The sequence below is a fragment of the Fringilla coelebs genome (assembly GCF_963513975.1).
Source record: "Fringilla coelebs genome assembly, chromosome: 5".
Taxonomy (NCBI): Eukaryota; Metazoa; Chordata; class Aves; order Passeriformes; family Fringillidae; genus Fringilla; species Fringilla coelebs.
In genome coordinates, this window is record NC_140033.1 from 45910341 (window position 1) to 45929246 (window position 18906).

The 18906-nt window shown below is 37.9% G+C and overlaps 1 protein-coding gene across 4 annotated transcripts in view; it reads right to left on the reverse strand.

The window, feature by feature from the left end:
* Positions 1 to 18906, reverse strand: part of ANKS1B (ankyrin repeat and sterile alpha motif domain containing 1B) — a gene marked incomplete at both ends in the record, with an annotated part of 409595 nt that overhangs the window by 261368 nt on the left and 129321 nt on the right. For all 4 annotated transcript variants that reach the window (XM_084206425.1, XM_084206426.1, XM_084206424.1 and 1 more), the window contains one exon: positions 3630 to 3766. In XM_084206425.1, coding sequence (XP_084062551.1) covers positions 3630 to 3766 — 137 coding nt within the window. The remainder of the gene's footprint in view (positions 1 to 3629; positions 3767 to 18906) is intronic.

The following is an 18906-nucleotide window of genomic DNA, read 5'->3' on the forward strand; positions in this document are numbered from 1 at the left end:
AGAAACACTGAAATTCTTTGTTCCTTTGTCCTCCTACCAGAAACCCTCTTAATAGCATTGAAACAACACTTGTAGGAAATTGGGTTATTCACATAAAATAGACAAAATACTAATTCATGATAGATAAAATCAAAGTAACTTTTAAATAAACCACATTTTGACAGCAAAAGCTGTACCTACAGTAAGCCATTTGAAACATATCTTAAAAAGATAAGAAGACAACGTGCAACTGTTGAACTACATTTAATAACTAAATTTAAAGGTGAGAAGTCAGAATTCAGTTTATGAGAATTGGCCCAAGATCCACAAGTAAATAACACTGGCAAAAGAAACACTCTTATAGGGAAAAAGGTGCTCTTTCTTCTTCTATGAACACAGTTTATTTTTTTTAAATGGAGCTGAACAAATAAATAAGGAGAAGCTTATTAAAATGAGTAGCTAATACAAAAAATACATGAGGCATCACAAGCAGTTTAGTTTTGTTCAGGCTTCATCCGGACTGAGAGCTACAGGAACTGTGACAGAACAAGCTCCATTTTACTATCACTTTCTAAAATTACAGTCTGATAAGGCAAGTGATATTGTACTAATGTACTAATATAACTAATTTAAAACTTGAAGAAGACTTATCTATTTGTTCTCCTACCCCATCTTATTTTGGATCCCATGTGCTGTGAATATACACAGAAGCATATATCCTTAATTTGAAAGTGTATTACTTTCTCAAAGTCTCCATTAACTAGCAATTCAAGAGTTAAAAACTTAGTAGAGTCTCATCTGGACAACCAGAAAAAGAAAAGATCAAGCAATTCCAGACCTGAGCTAAATTCTGATTACTTATTTTCTGCATATGTGCAACTTTGCAAAAAACTTTTTTTCAGAGACTGACCATGGGAAAATTTGAAAAGAAGAAATTCATTTGCAAAATACTAGATCACAAGTACAAGGCATAGCTAAGGTCCACAGATAGAAGAGCACACAGATCCCTGAGAAACTGTTAAATATGCCAGCCTCAGGACTGAAGGTAGTAGAGGTGGGTGGTGCTGTGGCACTGAACTTAATACTCAAATACCTCCAGGGATGATGATTCCACCAGGTGTGATCCATTCCAGTGTGTAATCACCCTTTCTGTGAAAAAATTCCCCCTTATGTCCAGCCTAAACTTCCTCTGATGCACCTTAAAACTGTGTCCTCTTGTCCTGATTGCATAGAAACACAGTGTTTCTCCTCACTGCTGGTAAACCGGTATATGTACAACCCTACAGGAAAGATAAGTAAGGCTGCAAATAAAAATAACTAAATGTGTTGAAAGGCCAGACTTCCCTGGCAGATCCATCCAAGCTGCCAAGATCTGCCTCATGCAAAGACGGCTGCTGAAGAGTTTCCCATTCTGCCTTTACTGGCACTTTCCTGTGCTGGATGCACAAGACATGAAAAAGGGAAAGAAGTGACAGCTGTTTTGGAAATCTATATGATCCTTGGTTTAGATCTCTTAGAAATCAATCTATTTTGCTAGAAAAATGCAAAGAGGCCCTGGAAGCCAACAGAAAATTAATTATTTTGCATACATTGTGTAATAGTATTCATTAGTTTTACATGAATGGTGAGAGGTCAGTCAGGAATAGAATCCCATTGTGCTACCCTTCAAAGAGTTTGCCATGTAATTGAATGGAAGAAAGGAATTAAATATGCAGGCAGAATGAACACTAATGGTTAGCAAACAGCACATTGCAAATATCTACAGCTTCTTTGTCTAAATTCTTCAGTTGAGGTCTTAGGGGAAGGTGATTAGATAAAAAGCCAAAACAAAGAAAATAAAGAATACTGGGGGAATGTGCATAAAACACAGGAAAAAAGGAGAAGCATAATGGGATCTGAATGCTACAGCATATCCAACTTGTCCTGTATTAGCACACAGACTTAAAACATACATTATGCCTGTCTGCCGTTGTTTTCTGTACAGGGAGCATGCCATGTGTAGGGCCACGTGAGAGACATTTTAGGAAATGTGGTAAAGTTCTGACCATATATATCACAGAGCTAGCTTTTGTTCTGCAGAATGATGAGAACACTGTGAGTCAGTAAATGGAATAATTTAAATTCGAAAATAGCTCCCCAGAATCTGCTGAATCCATTCAGAGTTAACTACCAGGAGAGCATCACCATGAAGTGTTCTGGGTCCATCTGTTGGCAATATCATGATGGAAACAGCTTTTTAAATGCTATTTTCAATAAGCTATCACACAACAGCTTGTTTCAACAATATTTCATTACCTTTCTGTTTGTTTGCCGCCTACTATAAAAAACAGCTTGGAGGGAAGGAGGCATTTCAGTACTATAGACTGATGTAGGGTGGGAGGGACAGAGACACTACAGAAACAAGCAAAATGAGAAACAACTATAAAAATAAAAAATAGAAGAAACTGTAATTTTAGACTCTGCAATCTAGATTTAAACCAGCATGTGGAAGCTGAACTGTGGTGGTGTCAGAAAGAGATGGTCTGCACCAGCCTGTCAATCAAATTATTGCGCACAGTGACAGTGTCAGCCACAGGAGCCAGGGGCTCCTAGACAGAAATGGCAAGTGCACCTAGTAATTACTCTTAATTCTGCAAGAGCTTCTCAACTGCGCACTCCAATGAGAACTGAAAGGAAAATTCACCTCCAACACTGTGACACAGTCACTTGTGTGGTACCAAAATGACCTGGCCTATACTAGTCCTAGGAAAATACCATGTGTCCATCAGCTTACCCAAGTAAAACAAGTGCCAGTGACACACGGATGGTACAAAGCCTCCATCCAATAGCATCAGAGTGGCTCAGCTGCAGAGACCAGCTTAGCAATAAAGAACAGATGGCTGCACTTGAACCCAAAATTAGTAGGAGAAGAAGTTCTTTTGGTTCACATTAAAAAGTTTCACAATTAGTCAATTCAGCATGTAGTTGTCTGAGCTAGCTTTGGCACACCTAATGCCATGGCTTTTTAAACAAGGAAATAGATCATCCCAAGGTTTGTTCTGACTTATCCCATGATCCCATGTATTTAAAATAAACTCCTCTATGCTGATTAACTCTGTATTACTCATTCAAGTTCTAACATGTATTTACTTTAAAGTTTTGGTTTTAAAGAGATGCACTCCTTAAAGAATTATATGGAGCACTCAAGTTTCCCACACATTATGCATCTTGTTTCCCAAACAGCATTAGAAATAGGGAAATTCGTAAGCAATACTGCATGGGAAAGTAAAAGAAAAAAGGTATGAAACGGTATAACTTCATGCAAATGGAGATGCAGAGAGAAGTAAACCTGAAAAAGTAATATGGAAATAACACTGATAAAATTAAAACATAATCTTGAAAGAAAAGTAAGAGTATGCAAAAAACCTCATTATTAGTGCTATAAGAAGTATGTACAGATACCTCTCTGTACATTTGGGCTCATTTATAAAATATTTTACCTTCTTCTGCTACTAATACTGATTGTTAAGAAGACAATTTTGTGTCCTGTTTATGTCTTTGACCTACTCAAATGCATAAAGACGTAACATCCTCTTAGAATATGTGCATCATAGCCTGCTATTAAAAGGAGAAATACAACAAATGAGAGGATGCTTATGGTGAGCACCTACCTGAGGACGTATGACTTTCACTATGTTTTTAAGTGCAGTGTCTGGTGATGGAGGAGAGCAGTCAGGTGTTGGGCCTGTGGAGCTGTTTCTATGGTTACCAGATCCTGGTGCGGTAATTGCTACCTGAGGTGCATTATCTGTGAATAAAAATAACATCTATGTGAAATTACAAATACTTTGTATATTTTAAAGTAAAAAAGAACTTAGAAAACAGAAGGTTACTCAGAACACTATTTAAACTTATAAAACCTAATAGAATTTAAATATATTTGTCAAGGAATATATTGCATATCTACACTTATTTTTCAGTCCATACATTCATCCTATGTTAAGACAAGATACAGCATTCACTCAATACCTAAACAAAATGAGGTGGAAACCAAACATGCATATTTTACTTTCATTACCTTGAATTACTGATAGTGAATTCAAATATCATCCCTATAACAGGGGTGACTTGAAAGGAAGGTTTATAATGCAACTTCTAGCTCACCCTGGAAAATCCTAACACACATGACCAAGCTCTACATATATCTTTGTGTTACACAAACACATACTAACTTAGAACATGCTAATAGCCATCATTGATAACTTTCCTTAACATTGTGATCAGAATAACTGACCTGCAAGGACTAATAACATGAAAATATTCTCAGTTTCTTAGGTAAAATTTGCATCCTCCATAGAGTTCTGCACTGCAGTAACTTTCTTTCCAGCAGTACCTCAGCTATATAACCTACAGCTGGCTTAAAAATACCTGCACACCTGCATCTGTATGGGAAACTGTCCTTTGGACATATTTTGATCTTACCATTTTATGGCACTGGGAAGAACCATTAAAAGGACTTAAAATACCATTCTTACCTTCTCTAAATGTTCTTAATGCTGTTTGATCAATGTAAAGTTAGTGAAAATCAGATCAGAGGGTAGAGAGGACTATGAAATAGCTTCTCAGCTGTGAGAGTACCCAACCATAGGAATGACTTAGCAGAAGGCCAAAACCTCCACATTACTTCAGGTCTCTAGAATTGTATCAGTAAAGAAATGCTTTAATTCAGATTCTGGGGAAAGTGCCATTGCCTGTGCATGGTTACAGTGGTTGCATTGTCTGTGAATTTACTGAGCACCTTTCTTTGTGAGTTACAAAGATGCTCCTAAATGTGCTGTTACACCTGAAGCACTGCATCAAGACAATGATGTCAAATCTCAGTTCTGTGGGCCTCACCTGAGAGCCTGCAGGCTTCACAGGAGAAAGCAAGTTTTTTTGTGATTGTGGTGGTTCTCCAATATGTGCTTCCACTCTGTGGACAAATCCACTCCAGAAAAACCCAAACATCAATAAGCAAAAGCAGCTCTCTTAAGTTGGAGAATTCTACAGGTACACACATGGAGAATTCTACAGGTACACACATGAGCTCCTCTCTCTGCACAAGTCACAAATGCCTTTGTGGAAGCCATGACAGAAGCTGCTCTCAGTCCTACTAACCTGAAAGAATTCTTGGAAGGGTAACAGATATTGAAAAGAAGGAAATATCCAGTTACATTAACAGAGATAATATAGGATAAAGGGGAATGGTTTCAGGAAAATAAACTTGATGACCTTTCCAACTTACAGATACTTTTACAGCTTGAGTGATTCTAGGAAATCTGCAGGATTCTTCCTGCAGAAACACTTTGTAACTGGATGAGGTTTCTAATCAAAGTTTCTAATCAAAAACAGTCTGACAATTTATTATTCTAAAACAAATGTCAAGCTGGAATGTTTTAGATTTCAGAAATACTGATACAGCACACTTAATGAAAGTATAACCAAAAATTCAGATGGCAGATTGGCAGACATCCAAAATGGAGACATCCTGTAGATAACCTCAGGTGTTACCTGACAGAGTGAACTCTCCCTGTTACAGAAACAGAAAAGTCCAACTTTTTTCAAAAGTATCTCATTGAAATTGCCAGTCCAAAAGGTGTGCAGTCTTACCACACAGATGAGTTCTTCCTGAATCATCATAAGTGTATACAGAAAGCTTGGATCAGATTTATTTAATAAAGTAATAAACGTGTGTTGATACAATATATCAAAACAATTTTAACACAGCCTTAGAAAAGAACTGAAGATGAATTCTCACAATAACATAACTGACATGGAAGAATTTTGATAGCATTTCAGAAAGCCTTAAGTCTCTCATATTCTTTCCTGTCTGACCAGGTGTCTAACTTTTATAATGTTGTTCACATGCACCATGTCAATGAGTATTCTGTGATACGAAAGCCCAGCTCATCAAAGGAGGGATAGGGATTTGGCAAGAAGAGAAACCTCTAAAGCCTTGCCATACTCTGAAAATCTCAAAGTGAGAACAAAGGCTGGATATACTCTGAAAATCTCATAGTGAGACAAAGGCTAGAGTAACACCTTAAGTGAGCTGAAAGTCTTTGTGTCTTTTGCTTCAGACTATGAAACCGCATTTCTTTTCACTCTGTGGACAGACAGAACATCATCAATGAACTTCCCTTACTGAGGATCAGAGAGTTGGTATAAGAGATGCCTGCCCTCTGTTTGGGGAGCCACCAAGCAAGGGACTACATTACTGTCAAGAAATGTGGGAACACAGGCACCATATGCAGGAAGGTAAAAAATGAATTCTGGAGTGAGAAATGCTCCACATGAATCCAGCTAAGTGCACTTAGTGCACTTATTTACTCACTGGTGTGAGAAACAAACAAAATGATTGTCTCTGATAAACAGCTAAAGCTATAAAGAACACAAACTCCTCCATACTCTGCAGTCCCTGCCTTTCTGTCAGTATTTCCCTGTGAGCCTGTGTGGCTGAGCTTAGCACAACTGCCCTTGAGCTATTTAGCACATGAAAGCCTTGCAAGTGAAATCAGGCAGTCTTACAGATGCAGAAGTATCTCAAGGATGGATCACTCAAAGGACACATGCTAAAAAAACACAGATTGGTGTCGGTGGTAACAAATGCTCCCCAGTTTATTCTGTTTCAAAGCCTTGTTGATAGTCACCTCAGCTCAGTTTAACCACACTTCAAATATGCAGAAGAGGGTAACAGAGGAGTCAAGCTATATGAGCAAGGTTTTGGTCTTTGCATAGGAAAGAATTCTTGTTGACCCTGTTCAGTAGTAGCTCACTGAAGGCCAGGTTTTCCCACTTCATACATGCCCCACGAGTGGCTTTAAACTGACTGCAAGCGACATTCTTGGAAGGAAAATTTACTGCAAGGCATACAGGATGGGGAACAGGGCTGTTACACGCCCCTCAAGACAGAGCTGAGAAAAAAATTCTCCATCTACAATGTGTGAATACAACCATAACCAATTCCGTAATATACACATTATGCAGCAACCTCAGAAAAGAGTAGTTACAAATTTTCTTTCCAAGCAAAATTAGGCAGCAATACAAAAAATGATCATGTTTATAGAGTCTAAAACAAAACTTAGCAAAAAGAAGCTATAAATTCCTTTATTTTTTTTAAATAAACAGCCCAGAAAAAACATCCAACTGTTCAGTATTTCACGCCTTTCCTTCTTTCTCAAGGGGCTAAGTGTCTGACATGTAATGATTTCTTGTAAACAATTTCTTTATTGTGGACAGCTGTTTATTTTCACAGTAGGATGTTCCCATTAGGTAACCAATAATGATTTACTACCTGGGTCTGCTCCATCAGAGAGAGAACAACACCATCAAATTAGTTCCTGCAACCAATTTGTAGGACCTGTTTATGTACACAGTACTTATAGTTTCATTAAGAGTATCTTTGAATTTATTTTCTTTGGAATTAAATTATATAATAATAATTTTTTCATTTTCCCTGGTGACAAAACTAAGATAATTTCCCCCCCCCCTTCAGGTAACTATGATGGCAACACTGCAAGTTTCAGAAAAACATTTCATGGTAAATAGAACTTGGAAATTTAAGAAACTACCAAACTTACCTAGGAAAGATTAGCCCTCATGATGATTTTCTGATAGGTGCTACAGATGGGGCTTACAGGGAAATATTTACAACTGTCATTCTCCTTCAGTTCCTGGTTCATGTTGCAATAATCTAGATGGTTCTGTGTAAGTCACATAACATCAGGCTCCAGGGATCATCCAGCAGCTAAAAACTAATGAACTGCAACATGCTCTAACAATACTCCTTCCTTCCTCCATCACACATGAGAAGTCATCACAAGGTCTATGTAATTTGAGCTTATTCTGACTTTTGAAAATGCTTACTGAGGACATGAAATGCTCCATTTTCTTTATTTCAGAGCAAAGGAACTAGACCAAGGAAAATGTATGAATGTGGTCTTTTAGTATATCGTAAGAGCAAACTAAGGTGTTATTCAAGGGCTGTATTCTAAGATGTCATATTTATGTCACAAAACCAGAAAAATGTTAACTGTTTAACTGCCATATATAGGGAATTTTGCCTTTTCCTGTGCTGTGTGACATCAGTCATTGGTTTCACATGTCTTTTTTCTTAGGGAGCACTGCACAGAGAAAAAGGCCCTCATGGATAATAACAGACCACAACACCAGAGTTCAACAAGTGCTCCATCAACATTTTCATCCCACTGTCTTTGTGTTGTGAGGACAAACCACAAACCGCTCACTGAAACTTTTCTAAGAGATTTTTTTTTCTCATAATGTACTCAAAGACAAGGCACTATATCTATACAGTGCCACAATATTAACTATCAGGCAATACTAAGTACACCAACCAGAACACTTACTGCATCCCAGCAAGCAAAATATCAAAAACCAGACACAGCCCATGTTCCAGAAATATAGCTATATAATTAGATTTCACCTCAGAAATAAATCTTTAAAATGGAACACACAGTTAATCTAGTTTTCTACTTTCATTGCAGAAACATGCTAGCATCCATATCAAAATTTACAGTTATGTCCATATTAGATATTACATCAGTTATTTCTGCAACTTATTGTAATGGCAATGGATCAGCAGATCAAAAGCAGTTGACCTGCATGACAGTCCATTTAGAATATATGTGGGTTTGAACTTTTAGCACTATCTAGCAACTTATTTATTCTATCAAACACCCCCATCATACATGCTCCTCACAACTTCCAGCATCCAGAAGGACTGTGTGCTTTTGGTGCCCACCTAAAAGGGAGCATCATATCCAGAAGGAATCTGGTTTATGTGCTCCAAAGCTGGCCTGTAACTGAAGAAACTAATAGTAACTGCAAATGATGATTTATTTCATATCCAGTGCCCTGAGCCAAAATGCAATGTATACTCCACCTATTTTATTTCCATATTCCAACTATTTGTGGAATCACTTTAATACTATATTCTCAGATTTACAATTCGCTGTAAAAATGGAAGAAATGTGTATTTCACTTTAGAGGTATGGACCGCTAATAACCCAGAACTAGATCACACACCACACACCTAATGCTGTGTTCAAGTACATATGCTAAATTCTAAAACATCTGAAAAGACAATACTAGGCATGAACAACAATATTTGAAGCACAAAGCCTAATTATTATGACCTTGTAGAAATTTATACTACAAATACAGGGTCTGGGCAGGTTTGTTCGCTGCAAAACTGGGAGAGATAAAAGACAAGGGTAAAAAATGAATGTGCATGAACATACACAGAAATATATAAATACACCTGCACATATAAATGGACAAAAAATCCAAAGGCACCTTAATATTAGATATTATTAGTAATAGCTTCCTCAAGCTTTGCTCAGTGTGGAATATTTCGTGCAATGTTTCAAAGTACTTGAAGGTAGGTCAAAATCCTGCATCTGTTTTGGACACCCCATCATCAGGGATAATGGAAAAATGTGCATAAAGGTCCAAATAGCTCAGGGCCATCTGGGCTCAAAATGCTTTTTAGTATGGTAACAAGACAGACCTGAATCTGATCAATTATAGCAGACTCAATTTGCTAGACTGCTATAAAACTCTTATCTAGTCTGGCAATTTCTATGGGTTTGGATCTGTCTTTGGGGATCTGTGTTTGGAAAAAAAAGTTGCGAGTGCCTTTGTCTGTACATGTTACACGTCCTCTTAACATGAAATATGTTACATGAAGGCAAAAAGCTCTGAAAAGAACATGGCAATGCTAATGATCTGTCCTGGACAGAAAGCAGTCATAATCACAATCGAAATATTGGAAGAGTAAAAAGAAGATATTAGGGAAATAGTACTATTTCTGGAGGATCAGTCTGCAGTGACTGAACTTACATATATCTCCTTGCAGAGAACAGAGCCACCAAAATGGTTAATTTAATTGACTTGTTAAGAAATTAACACATTAATGTAGGTCCTATCATGTGTGGTACCATTAGGAAAGAACAGATTTTAATGTTCTTTGATAATGGGGGAATGCTCATCTAGTCCTTTTAAAATCTTCATAGCTGGAATGAAAAAAGAATTTCCGCTTAGAATTCCACTGCAGTGATAGATAACCAGGAATTTTAGATTCCTGTGATAATCAAAGATATGGATGTTTTGTCAGGGATATGCTGATACTCTCATGCTGAGGAGACCAAGGAACTTCCCTGATTCCACTTCAGGGAATCTTTGAGCTTGACCCACAAGCAAGAGAGAGACACAGGCCCACATGAAAAGTAATCTAAATCTGACTCTGCATGGTAAAGAGAATTCTGGCCCAGGGATGCCCTGAATCTTGTAGAGGGCTCATTAACAACCATTTCTAAGGCAGAGGAAGGAGAATCAATTCATTATTATAAACCAAATGCACAGACTTCAGTAAATGTGTGTTTGTACGAGGACAGTACTTGGGCTCAGTCCATTCTCTGTGGATCACCCTTGGCTGCTGAGTTCCAGCAAGAGCAGATTTACAAGCCAGGAACCCAAGCCATCAAATAGGAAAGAACTAACACAGACCCAAAACTGAGCAGAGCATGTCACAAAATAGCAGGAACCAAACTGATTTTATCTACAGATGTCATGTGTAAGACTTCTTGGACAGCATGTAGGATAAAAATGTGTTGTCCCCTCTAAGTGGAGAACCCATTGAAAAGAGTAACAGCAATAGCATATAGTAAATTAAGCAGTTCATACAGAAATCCAGAAAAAAAACCAAAAAGAAAAGCCCCTATTTTGTCAGGGAGATAACAAAAACATTCATGTTACAGAGTAGCCTCAAACAGGACCAAGTAATTTCCCATAGCATAGGATTCAGCTTTGAAATTGTTTTAACTTGACCAAATCCCCACAGCAAATCTTGTCTCCTACATGACTATTCGATATGGAATAAATCTACAAACTGCAGATAAGGACAACCGTGTATTTCAGGATTTCAAGGAACAAACATTACCAGAGACAGTTCAAAAGAACAGATGGAATAGTGAATAACAGAATCAGTAGGTAGCTACATTGGATGCATAGGGAGAATGGTTGGACTCAACGGTTTGAATTTGCTCTTTTGAATTTGCTTGGTTCCCACACACTTAACCCTGAATAACTGTTGTTCTGAGTAGAATTGAAAATATATATCTGCAACTGTCTTGTTGAAAGCACTCAAAGCTATAACTGGCCCAGTCTTGGATGTGGCAGCTATTTCAGGATTGTATTTGGAATTAATTACCAGTGAAGTGCATTCCAGTGGCAGCAGGGGGTCTGTTTAGTTGTTTCTGCATCATCCAAGAGAGTTGGGTATGACTATTATCAAGTTTTTATTTCCTCTAATCACCCACCTGCACAAACAGACTTTGGAACTGCTTCAAGCTCACATAACCCTTGTAATACCAGGCAACTGTCTGGAAAAACATCTCTCATTAAGTACTAATGAGAGATGATGGGTGATTTCCACCATTTCCTGAGTAACCTTTTGAGACTGCCTCTGCAAGCTGCTGATGTCTAATTGAGCATTCAAAAACAATACCACACAGTTGCCATCTACCTTTTTTATTTTTGTGTAATAGCATTTCTGTTGGCTTTTCCATATTTAAAAGGTTTGCAGTGAAATGATTGCTCTTGTCTATGACAGATATTTCATAGATTTCTGTATTTGCACTGTCTCAACATACAGGCACCATATTTCTGGGAGTTCAGTGAAAAGTACAGGGTATAGTTACATGTGCCAAAATATTTTTGTGTGCCAAAATATTTTTGGTTATCTTAGCCATTAACTAAAAACTGGGATACATAATAGTCTTGTTAAAAAAAAAAAATCCCAAAAAAGAATGGTAGATATTGGGGATTTCTGTGCTTATTTTTAAATTTATCAGTGAGAAGTCACTGAATGTGATTACATGCTTGCCTTAGTATTTCATAAGGCTTCTCCTATAAACCAAAGAAAATAACCAAAGTGTGGTGTGCAGAAAAAATTCTCTACTCTTACAAAGGCAACAGATGATTACTGAATTAGGATGCATCGTCAAATTATTTCAGAAAATAAACCACAAAAGGTGATGAGAGTAAGTGTTCTCAAATCATTTAAATAAAGCCAATGATAGCTATAAATCCCAGGGACAAAGTTCAGTTAATAAATAATTTAGGCAGTCTTGAAGATAAACATCCCAATATACATCTATCTACAGCTACAGTGAAAATCAATTAATGGAAAAAGACCTATATTTTCAGTTCTTCTAAGTATCAATTAATTAATAAAGCTCTTTATCAGAACGCTGTCAAAGTGCTAACCAAGATACTTTAAAACCAAAGACACGGAAACGTTTCAAAATGTTTCACAATCCAGTTATTCCTATTTAAAGCATCTAAATTCTCAAGCAACTTCAGAGAGATTTAGGAAGCTCAACTCCCACCCTAAAAATTTACATTTTTGTATTTAATATACATTTACACTGAAAGAAATATCTTGTTAATATGTATTGCATATTGTATCATGTAACAGTTATATTCATTAGGCATAAAGAACTTGTTCAGCAGGTAGAACACACTACAAATACATGGTCAGAAATCAGGGAATCTTTATGGGCTTTACTGTTCAATTTGAGAGAGATACCAAAGCATCTGGACCAGAGTGGACCAGTTATATAGAGCAAAATATTGCCCTGATAGTGTCCAAATGACTTGAGAAAGATAAAGGAAATACTGTGAATAATTTTGGAATAACACAATCCAGTTTTCAACCAGCTAATTTTTGGCACTACAGCATTAAAGTTTCTAAAATCTCAAAACCCCCCGAAAATTTGATAGCATCTTTTAATTTCCAAATTTCCTTTTTAGAATTAGTGTGCCAAAACTTTCTTGCTGTATTTTATATATTTCATTTATACATATAATTTTCATCTGAAAAATGCTAAAATTTATGCCTTTTAGTAATATTCCTGCATTAATTTATTTTCTATCTCCTGCAATTCAGATAAAATGATATATTATAAAAATTTTATATATTTAGACATTATCAATTTTACCTTCTGACTGACAAGAAGGGTTTACATAACTTCTCTGAGTGTTTAGAATCTTCTCCACACTTCAGCCTATTTAATTTGCTACCATCCCAGGTTTCTCTTCTTATTTTGGTTTTAGGCTCTCTAAGAGCCATATGCTAGCTTTGTAAATTACTTAAAATTCTTACCATTATGTTTTCCCACTAATACAACCTACTACATTAATTATAGAGACCACAGATATCCAATTTGGATAGACTGTTGGAATTTTTGAGTGCTGCAGTTAACTATATAAAGGAATGATAAAATTAGCACAAAACTTTGTACATATTGAAGAGCCATTTGTATTTGCTACTGACAGCAAATGAATATAAATATAAATTTTTAGACCATGCAGCTTTGGCCTGTTCAGTTGATACAGAGCCAAATCAGTTGATTTAGAAGGAGTATTCCAGCACAGTGGAGCAGAAACAAAGAGGGATTATAATTAAGTAAAACTATTGGTAGTTTGTCAAGTTTTATGATAAGAGAAAAATGTGGCTTGAATTTTTTCAAGCTTCTGTAACATACAGTTCATCAAATATAACAAAGAATCACAATTAAATCACACTGGAATACAGGTAAGAATTTAACTAAAAGACCCACACAAGTCCTGTCACTCTTACTGGCAGACCTTCTAACCAGTAACAAGTTCCTACTGCAAATGCCACTGTTCCGTTAGAACACACTTTGGTTAAATTGATCACTAGCAAATTCTTCTTGCAGTTATAACAGGGTGGATGAGAAAAACTCTGAAAGACAACTTACATAATTGATTAGAAAAAAGATTTTTTTTCAAAATTTATTGACACAATATTCACAGAAAGTTCTGATATCTTCTCACCATAATGTAACTCATAAATAGACGTAAAAGTAATGAAAATGCTCTTGGATAAAAATTTAGTGTCAATCTCATTCCTATGGGGAAGAAAATGATTTTAATTGTGCTGCACTATTTATTATGTATCTTCCATCATGGAGAGAATGATTTCTGAAAAAAAAAGGACATGGGGTGAACTGGAGCTAGACTGGAAAGAGTATTCTTACTAACAGCTGGTTTTAATGTCGTCATCCAGAACAGTCACAACCGTAGACAGTGATAGACTGTACTACAGAAAGAACACATCCTGCTCTGGAGCCACAAAATATGAAATGGTCTTTTTGAAGACTTTCTGTTTTCTGATAACAATAAAGCAGCTGGGTGTGAACATATTCTTTCATATGGGTTCTTCCAAAACTGAGATATTTTAATGCATATCAGGAAAAAAAAGAAAAAGACTAATTTGCTATTCTGTTGCAGTAGTAAATGATTCTTTTATTAGATTCTATTAAATATGTGCTGCATCTATGTGTTTGTGGATTGGCAATAGAAACCCTTTCCCACCCTATTTTGATATATAGCGAAATCCTACATCACTTGCTCACTTCAAGTTTTCTTTTGTTGTGGCATAAAAAGAAAATGGTATAAAAAAAACCAAAAACCAAATTTCTGAATTTCTGTAAAGTAAGAGATGAAAACTTTTTGGCAGCAAGCTACACATTGCCATCAGGACTAGCAGATGAGAAATGGAGATAGAAGCAGAGAAAATGGAAGTAAATGAGTGGTTTTTATTCAGCTTCAAATAGAATAGGAGGAATTTTTTATTTTTAATGCAAGACTGAGTACCTTTCACTAGGAATCAATGTTTTTCTATTTTTTAATCATTTATTATACTATAATAAAGCCAATAAATCTGTTCATTATGTACAAAATTTGTTTATTTTATAAATTGCTTAATATTTTCACAAATATTTTGACTTTAACAAAATTTAGAAAGCTATGCCAAGATTTCTGCTTTCCAAATGTACCAAAGTTAATAGAGAAGTTTATTAAAAAATCTTAGAACATATAATTCTCATTAGAAAGAGTTCCCAGTGGAACACAGTTAAACATATTCAAGTATAAATAAAAACTCTTAATTCTTTTCACAAAACTACAACATTTCAGTTGTTTTTTACTGGAGAAGTAAAGACAGTAGAAATAAGAGGATTTTTTAAATAATAAAATCTAGTATTTCAGATCAGATTCAGGCCAATGCTGAAATAAAATTATTAGTGTGGCTATTCAGTTGATTGCATGATATCAACTAAAATTATATTCCAATTTTGACACAGTCACCAAAATAAATTCTCTTAAAGACTGCCAGTCAGAAGAACCAGAAAAACATTTTTAGTTTGTTTGATGGTGAGTAAAGGGTAGAGTTACTGCATGGGGTGTCTGGCATGGATCTGGGATGCACACAGGACGTACCCAGCATTGAATAGAATTCTCATGTTCTGTGATACAGATATAGCCACTCATATTATAGTCTGATGCTTAGGATTCCCCTGATCTTCCACATCCCTGATATGGGATATAGAAATTCAAGGGATTGCCCAGGTAATCAAATCTAATAGCTAATGTCCGGGCTTCTGGCTGTTATTTGTCTCTGCCCAGACAAAGGTGAGATGGGCTCGCTTCCCGGGCTCCAAAAGACAAGGCTGGACTCTCAGGTTCGGTCTTCAAGGTTGTTTATTATTTCTTATCTACAAAAATTTTCTTTCTGCCCAGCCGGCGTCCGACTAGCAAGGCAGCCACAGGCACTCTGACTGCCCACAGGGCGGTCGCATCTTTTTATAACAAAGACTACGTAAAATATATTTATCTTTTGTCTCCAATACTTATCATTTTTATTACTAAGTGTACCTTTACTATGAACCTATCAAAAATACCTACATCACACAGAAAATGGAAGACAAGAAGAAGGAGGAAGAACCATGTGGCAGGCCCCAACTCCCTCCATCTTGTTTTTCCAACCCCCCTGTACCAAAATCTTAAAAACTGTACTTTGACCTATAAATGTTCTATTTCTATATCCCTTACACACCAGTGATTCTTATATCCCCACATATAGGTGGTACATCTCTTCCAGGGTCAAAGTTGAGCCACCAGGTACTTTTGGCAACATCCCAAGGCTCCCGAGCTCCCCAAGGGTTCTCTCGGTAGCTCTGGCCCTCAGGAGAGGTGCGCCGAGTTCCCACATCTCCCCCTTCTGTTTGCACAAAAAGCACCTGTTTTGTGACTGAACTTATGATGCGTCGTATACACAAAAGAATACAAGGTGTAACAAACATGAGGACTATAAGAACCACTAAAACCATGAACCCTATTCTCAAAACTTCTCTCCATAAAGGAGAAAGATCGAAAAATCTTGCCATGTCATCAATCGAAGACCCTGTGTCTTCGCCAAGTTTTTTAATACTATCTTCTATTCTTTTGATGTTCTCGTGAATAGATTTTGAATGATCAGAGAGATTCATACAGCACATCCCTTCAAATTCTTTGCATCCATGCCCATGAGCGAGCAATAGATAATCAATTGCTGCTCTGTTTTGAAGTGCTGCCTGTCTTACACCGCTCATGTCTTCCAACATGTTGCTCAGTGCAAGACAGACTGAATGGGCATGTTTGCTCAACCAACAACCCATGTGGTCCAGTTGAGTCAAGGCCACCCCTGATGCTGTTTGAGGTGAAAAAATTGCTACTGCAATTCTTTTCGCCTTGTCCCAAGTGTACACTTTGTCATCGCAATTTGTACCATATTGTTGCAAAGATCTTTTTTCTTTATGTTTTTGTTTTCCCATCAATTTTGAATCTGGTGTTTGCACTTGTTTGTTTGCATGTGGACAATTCTTCTTGAAGTGTCCATGTGCCCCAAATTGTAGCATTGTCCCTCGGATGGATGGTTCTTCTTCTTCTTTTGAACGGCTGCCAGAACTTTGTCTATCGTTTCGCTCTGCTGTTGTATCATTCTTTCCAGCTTATCTTCCGAGTTCCCACAAGCTAAATCAAATGTAATCACATAACAAAAGCTGTGCTACACATCTACTTGCCATCTGCAGCAAGTCACAAACCATTCCCTAATAAACTGTGTTAAACTTGCAACCTTCAATACAAAAATACCAAAAAAAGCTGGAAAAACTATACAAGAAGCAGGAGAGATCAGGAACATCGGTAATGCCGAGAATGTCTAGAGTACCCTAAGATAAGTATATTGCAGTGCCTATTGATTAAATATTTAGAGCTGAGGAGCTTCACCATCTGAAATTAAGAGACCAAACAGCAGAGAAATTAATCGTCCACAAAAGACAGAGTTCTTTGTGTGATTCAACACATACCTCTATTGCAGTTCCAGTGTTTCTGAAAACCACTTTAGCTTTTTTTACAGTACTTGAACTGCACTGCATTATAGACACAACTCAAGTGATGCACTAGCTCTTGAACACTGGATCTCTCAAACTATAGGTCTCAATTTCATCTTCATGCAAAATAGCACAGTATCTAGTCTTGAATATAAGAGGATAAAAATTATGAGCTCAAGATAACTGGTTCTTCCCAGCTTCTAAAATGGAGTAAGATTCAAACTGAAAAGCTTTGTAGAAAATTCAGGGTAAGGTTTGCAGAAAATTCACAGGTGCATCAGGAGACACATAATATTAGCTATATACCTATTAAGATCTCTTTGCAATGCTATACCTATTTGTCATGGTTTGACCCGGAAGAGAGTTTTTTTTTGGAAAGTTATGGTCAAACCAATCAGTGGCCAGATGTGAAATTGGCATTTGGTGTGGCCACTGAGGATTTGGGTACGCCTCCGAGAACACACTCAGTGGGTTAAAAGCAGAAGGTTAGGGGAAGGATTTCCTTTTTGGAGTCCGGCCGGTGAGTTGCTCTGACCTCTCCCCTGCCCAGCTGCGTCTGGGCGGGGGAGGGGAGGCCATGCGGCCTGGGAAGGAAGGCCGGAGCCCCGGCAAGGTGCAGGGGTGGAGGAGTCCTGGGATGGTTTGGGCAGCCCCCCTGGGAGAGAGAATGATAGAGACTGTGCAGGCTGGAAATTTGTTATCTTGTGCTGGGAGCACAGCCAGGAGGAGAAAGTGGGGGGGGCGGCAGGTGCCCAGCTGCCAGCAGACCGGGCCGAGCTTGTAACCTTTTTGAACCTTTGGAAGCTTTAAAAACACTGATCCTCCCCAGCTGAGGAGTGAGAGGGGAAAGAGGATGGAGAAGAAGAAGAAGTTTGACTAGGTGAAGGAATGCTTGCAGATGAGAGTGCCCTAGGTGGAGGAGATGAGTGGAGTGGCTTTGGCTGGACTTTTCTCTTACACAGCCACGGGCGAAACCAAGTTCTTCTGATAATACAGAGACTGCTCCTCGGGGGAGGCGGTTGGCTAGAAGCCAGGAGTGACAAGGCCGCGAGGAGAAGCGGAGAGAACAGAGACTGAGGGGGAGGGTGTGGTGGAGCCCTCTGCCTCCAGGGAAGGATCTCTGTTCCTGTGAACCCCAGGCCCCAGGGGAGATAATATGGGGGGGACAGGTGTCCCAAATGGTGAGAGGCGGCCACTTCTTGGAACTGGGCAAAGCATTCTTAAAAGGACCTAAGGAGCAGTTTGGATCCATGGACAGTGGTGAGAGCGCTGGACATGGAAGGAAGATGGTCACCGCTACAGATTTTCTTCGGGCGGCTGCAGTGTGTGACATGGAAGCACTGGGGACTTTGCAGTGTTTCCCTGGGGAGGCCCATGGTGTGAGAGGAAGACTCCTCTCTCCTGATGAACTGGGGAGAGTGTGTGTGAAGGAGGGTATTGGACTGAGAATTGATGTGTTAGAGGGGATTTGTTTGTTGGAGAGGTGGGGGGAGGAGAAGTGTTTTTGAAGATGTTTCCATTGTGGATTGTTGTGTGTAGTTTTTCCCTTTTCCCCTTTTGTGTCTATGTAGATTAATAAAATGTTGGTTTTTTTTTTCCCTCCATTCCCAAGTTGGAGCCTGTTTTGTTCTGTTCCTGGGTCACATCTCAC